The sequence below is a fragment of the Henckelia pumila genome, chromosome 4 (assembly GCF_033568475.1).
Source record: "Henckelia pumila isolate YLH828 chromosome 4, ASM3356847v2, whole genome shotgun sequence".
NCBI lineage: Eukaryota > Viridiplantae > Streptophyta > Magnoliopsida > Lamiales > Gesneriaceae > Henckelia > Henckelia pumila.
Genome location: NC_133123.1, coordinates 182,249,188 through 182,255,147, shown reverse-complemented (window position 1 = coordinate 182,255,147; position 5,960 = coordinate 182,249,188). Strand labels below are relative to the sequence as shown.

Here is a 5,960-nt window from a genome sequence, read left to right as displayed (position 1 = left end):
ATCACATTATTATAAGGTCGGTATCATAGATATCCTTTTATATAATAATATAAGATTATACGAATATGGTTAGTATATAAATATACAATAATATATATCATATCACGTTATTATAAGGTTGGTGTCATAGACATCCTTTTATATAATAACATGAAATTATATGTTAATATAGTTAGTATATATATATACATAATAAATATATATTATATCATGTTATTATAAGGTCGGTGTCATGTACATTATTTTATATAATAACATGTAATTATATATTAATATATATACATAGTAAAAATATATAAACAATAAAATAAATATTCTTACTTTTTGAATATTTTTGCCTTCTTCTTGTATTTTGTAGCGTCGGAAATTATAGAAAACCTTTGAGTGATCGTACTGATAACGTGTTGTGAAAAATTAAAAATTTATGATAAAAAGTAAAAACTCCAAAACTCAAAATATATCAAACTCTATACTTCACAAATCTTTTTCTCTCAATTCAATTGTATTTTTCATCACAAATGAAGATTCATTTATAGATCCACATTTGAAATTAGTCCAAAAATAATTATATAATCATCTACATCACCACACATTAATTTTTAACATTTTACAACTTAATTTTCAACATTCAACTCTAATATATATATAAAATATATTTTCAACAAATTTGACATTTTTATCGTTTATTACAATTGTCATAATGTTAGCAGGTACACCGAACTCATATGGTCCATACAAAAAAAAATTGAGAAATGAATTAGAGTTCCTAAGAATTTTAAAATTAAATTTATTAATTATTAATTTTTAAAAATTAACAAGGGTCCGCTGTCAGAAACAGCGGACCTGCATATTTTGCATGGTCCACTATTTCTGACAACGTTTTCCAGCATGCCAATTTATTTTTGAAACACGATTTTTTTTAATTAAAAAAAAAAAACCGTAATAAACGTGTATATGCATATACATGCATTTATATGTATGCATCATGGGATTTTTAATCCATGTCCAATTAGGATAAAACTAATTAAATCTATTTAAAACTTTATTTATTTTGCTTGATGAGCTTGTAATCTTACAAGTCCATAAATCATGCGCTCATTATAGTGCTTTAATCATAATCCCGATCGATAATCAAACATTATCGATGTGACAACTTTAAGTCGCTTATTATTATGATCCACATTTTAATTTTCGAAATCACTGAAGGGCAATTGTTAATTTTGGAACACTTCCATTGAAATTAGGCAAGTTCACTAAAATTTCTATAAGTTCTTATAAACTCATTTATAAACTTATCGTTTGATCCTAACAAACTTAATTTATTATAAATTCAACTCTTTGAATTTATTATCTTAACCGGAACAAGGAAACCAGTGTTTGTGTGACCCTCAATAGTTTAGGGATATAACTAACCGCTGATTCATAACTCTTTGTGTTTTAGGGCATTGTCCTTTATGCGGGTTTACCCTAACTCGCCACATTCTAGGCATCAACACCTTGATCATAAAAATTTCAGATTTCATTTCTGATTGAACCCATCAAATCATGGTAAGAGCATCTAATAGCATCACCCCATGATTCCCTAGATATCCACTTGTACGTAAGCGATGAATTCCCGACTACAATGCACTGGCTCCTATATGTGTCGTAATTGTACGCAATCTCGCCACTTGATGACCCTCACAGAGTCGGAAAATGAGTCAAAGCATAGTCCTAGCATGTAAAGCCTCAGTGTTGTCTCGAATCGTAAGGACTAACCGTGTACAAAATCACCATACTTATCACTCGATGAATGATAACCACTTGAAAGTTTGAGGAAAGGTAGTTCAGTGAACTCATCGTATGAACACCAATCTAGATTGGTAAAAGCATCAAGATTGGTAAAAGAGAACAATATTATTATTTTCAGTTAGTCTATGACGAAAATTAAATACTGTTTTGGATATCCACTCTGAAAAAGTACGGTTCTCCAAATTTTTGGTTGTTAGGATGAGATGTAATGCACGAAGACGATGATCAATCTTTTGTTTTGTTATCTTGATTGTTCTCACCTTCTAGTACCATGAAATTCTCAGTCATTCAAGCACATTCTATATTGCTTCCTATGTACACCGTAACTCGGTGATGATACATATCAAATTCTCACTGATTTCTCCGGTGTCAAATTTAACATTAGTTGTTTTTTTTCCTTCGTTTCCACTCACACTCGGAGAATATATCATTTCTTTTTACTTAATCATGAGCATAGCATCTCGAATCAAACATATAACTATAGTTGATCAGCTAATTTTTTTTGTGCATTTGGTGATCGATAGGACGTCGGGCCCATAAATATTGATCATTCTCGAGAGCTATCCCCAACCTTTTCTCGTTTAACCATATATGTCTCATTAAAAAAAATTGGAAGTTAAACTTTGCACCAACAATTAAAGAGTAATGTAGAATCCCTTTGTTGCTTTTTGTGTTTATTCTTGATGCTCTTAGTGATTATATAATTTATTAAATCAAATAATTGAGAATGTTGGATTCAAGCATGCGCTTAGTTTCCATGAATTCAATGCTTCGTAACAATTCGTAATGGATTTGTCTTTATAACGTACATGGGAGCTAGTGTTTTCTTTGACACATACTATATTTAATAAGCAAACATGCTATATAATCATATGTCAGGGGCAGGGTGGTAAAAGGAAATGAATCCAAAGAAACAAACATCAAATAAGATTAGATGAAGTTAAGAATCAAGTACAACTTTTCGCATTTGCTACATTATTTTGTCTTACTTTTGCCCAAAAATTCTCTATTTCCCTTTCTTCAGATTCCTCCCTGAACGTGAACGACCCATACATTTTCAGCCTTTGCCTTTCTTTGGAACTCTCCCTGCGTAGCCCCAACATTTTCTTGAGCCGCAAAGCATTTGTCAACAAAAAATCTGCCATGCGATAATCAGGTAGCCTCTTGCTGAAACGACGAAATCGAATTTCATTAAGATGAGACACAATGCAGGACGGCACAGATTCCACCTCACCATAATCATAATCTTCCCAGTACCACTGCAAAAAACATAACCATGGAAATAATAAAATTTGACATATAAGGATACAAAAGGGTCCGACACTAAATAATTTTTTCAGGATAAGTTAGTTTTGAAAGAAACATGTAAATCTTAAACAAGGAAACAACAACAAATGATTGTGTGCGCTAAATGCCTACCTAGAGGGAACACATACAAGCGTTTTCTCCAGATGGTGGATGTGAGAAAGGTGGCAAAAAACTTGCCATATCTAAGACAATCGATTCAAGAAGTGGCATCACATGCAGCAACTCTAGAAGGGCTCCACTGTTGCATTTTGTAGAAACTTCTAGCCGTTTCAGCATATTAAATTTAGGAAGTGGAAGCCTTTGATAAGATCGCGCAAGGGCCTAATACAGATAAACGCAAGACATTAACTTATATATGTATTAGTCTTGTTCAAAATAAGTCTTCAGCAACTTTGAGAATAAAATCAATAGCGTTTCAGAGGCAAAAATACTTCAATATTCTATTTCTTTGCATTTATCATATTTTACGATCTCAAGATCGTGAAGTCATGAATCAACCTTTTCATCAGTAATCTTTTGCATTGGGACCGAGAATACTTCAGAGCATTAATTAGGAACTACATCAAATAGTTCCCCTTTACACTTGGGGTAAGATACAATTAGGTGATGACTAACAAAAGACAAAAATAATTCAATATTCTATTTTTTCGCATTTATCATATTTTACGATCTCAAGATCGTGAAGTCAAGAACAACCGATCTTTTCATCAGTAATCTTTTGCATTGGGACCGAGAATTCTTCAGAGCATTAATTAGGAACGAACTACATCAAATAGTTTCCCTTTACACTTTGGGTACGATACAATTAGGTGATGACTAACAATGCACCATCAAATATAATGAAAGAAACATGGTTAGGGGACTAACCTCAACAACCTTCCCGGATATTTTCAGATCAGTTAGTCCAGAGAATCCCTTAAATAAGAGCTGAACTTGTAATTCTTTCTTTCTAATCACATGAATGTCAATGGTTGCAGAAAAAACTGATGATGCACTAAAGTCAAAATTGTCAACAAAACGACCAACAAATTCAAACTTCACAAGCTTGGCTTTAGAGATCTTAATCTGGCATTTGCCAACTTCAACACGATCCAACGAGCGTATCACCTTAAACATCGTTAAGGCCGGGGCATTGATTTCCACAAAATTCAATTTCAACCACCTGCAGTCTTGTAGTTCAAGTGTTTCTAGGACCGGAAAATCAAACATCAATTGGTTGGCATAGGGATTTCGCTCATCTACAAAATTAACTTTATCAAGATACAAAATCTTCAGACTGGAAAACGATTTCTGGACTGGAACTACGAAATAACAAGGCCAATTTAGTTTCACTTTAGTCAATGACGAGCAATCCAATAGGCGACCGGGTAGAAAAAGACATGCTTTATAAACTATTTCCAGATCCTCAACATTCCTCATTCCTACAGCTGACATCCATGATAGAATGTGATTATGATGGTACTCACGATGACAACAAAGACGAAATCTTTTTAAGCTCAAATTCCGCGGAGAGAGGACCTTGTTAACAAACCTAACAAAGGGCGACGTCCTCCTAGTTTTCGCAAGTGAAAATCGCTCTCTATCATTAATGTCTACATCGTAAATGCAAGTCCACTTGTATTCCCAATCCTTAGACAAAACACAAGTTCGTAGAACTTCCTTCGTGGGCAGGAGGGACAAAATTCGACCAAGAATACTTTCTGGCAAATTGCTGATGAAGTCATGGCCATTCTCGTCGTCGTCATCAGTAGTTCTTGGTTTCTTAGCTGAATTGTTGTCAATCTGAACTGCTTCCTCCATACTTTTAACTACCAACCTAAAAATTACTAAAGAAAACGCTGAACTGAGTTACCAAACAAATTCATCTTGGACAATTTCGCATTTCAAGAAAGGAAAATGCTTATAAAATTTATACATAGTTTCTCAAATACGTAGCAATTTTAACCCAAAAAAAAATGGCAGGAAGCAAGAAAAAAAACATGTAAAATTTAACAAATGAGGCGAAATACAGGTAGATTAAAGATAAAACCAAAAGCATAGCCAAATGTACGGAGATGAACTTTTTACCCGATGAAGTGTTAGCTGAAAGTTCTATTTTTCGTTTATGCAGCGAGGTCTAAAAAAAACGCTAAAACGTCGAATAATATCGAGACGAAGTTTAAAGTTTTACGACTTTAAAATATTTAAAATTTTTATTAAATTTTTTTCAATATATAAGCTAAATAACACACAATATAATTTCTCAAATTTTCAAAAGAACAAAAATATTAAAATTATAATTTTTAGCAATGTCTATATAGCTAGATAAAATAAAATTTTTTAAAGATTTCCGAAAACACAAGAATTTTGAAAAGAAAAAGTTTTGAAAGATATATGACCGGCTAGATGTATTTATTTGCTTTTGAAGAAAATAGTTTTTATTTTGAGATTTCTTAAATTTATTTTTTCAAAAAATAAATAAATTTATTTTTTAAAAAAAAATCACGTTTAATAAATTTATTTATTTTCAAAAGAAAATCATGTTTAATCTCGATTGAAAACATTAATTTGTTCAAATGTTATTAGCCAAATCTTAGCGTTTTCATCACGTTTTAAGTTTAATCTCATTTAATCCCCTTTTTTAGAACACTATATTACCCTTGGTATTCTAAAAAAATGGGACTAAACGTGAATTGTGATGAAAACGCTAAGATTAAGATTCAGGTAAAAACGAGAAAAAACGATCAACTTTATGTTAGACCATATTAAACGTCATTAAACGTGTTTAATCGAAAGTAAACGTGTTTTTCTTTTAAATATATTTATATATTTATTTTAAAAATATATCAATTCAAAAATATCAACATAAAAATCATTTTCTT

The 5,960-nt window shown here is 31.6% G+C and overlaps 1 protein-coding gene across 1 annotated transcript; it reads right to left on the bottom strand.

Moving 5' to 3' along the window:
• Nucleotides 1-2,738: 2,738 nt before the first annotated feature.
• On the bottom strand, nt 2,739-5,193 carry LOC140862399 (F-box/FBD/LRR-repeat protein At3g14710-like). The gene is made up of 4 exons (XM_073265419.1): nt 5,167-5,193; nt 3,967-4,925; nt 3,277-3,420; nt 2,739-3,050 (listed from the first exon to the last, which is right to left on the bottom strand). The coding sequence occupies exons 2-4, from the start codon at nt 4,897-4,899 to the stop codon at nt 2,739-2,741; spliced, it is 1,389 nt and encodes a 462-aa protein (XP_073121520.1). The 5' UTR covers nt 4,900-4,925; nt 5,167-5,193.
• Nucleotides 5,194-5,960: the final 767 nt, after the last annotated feature.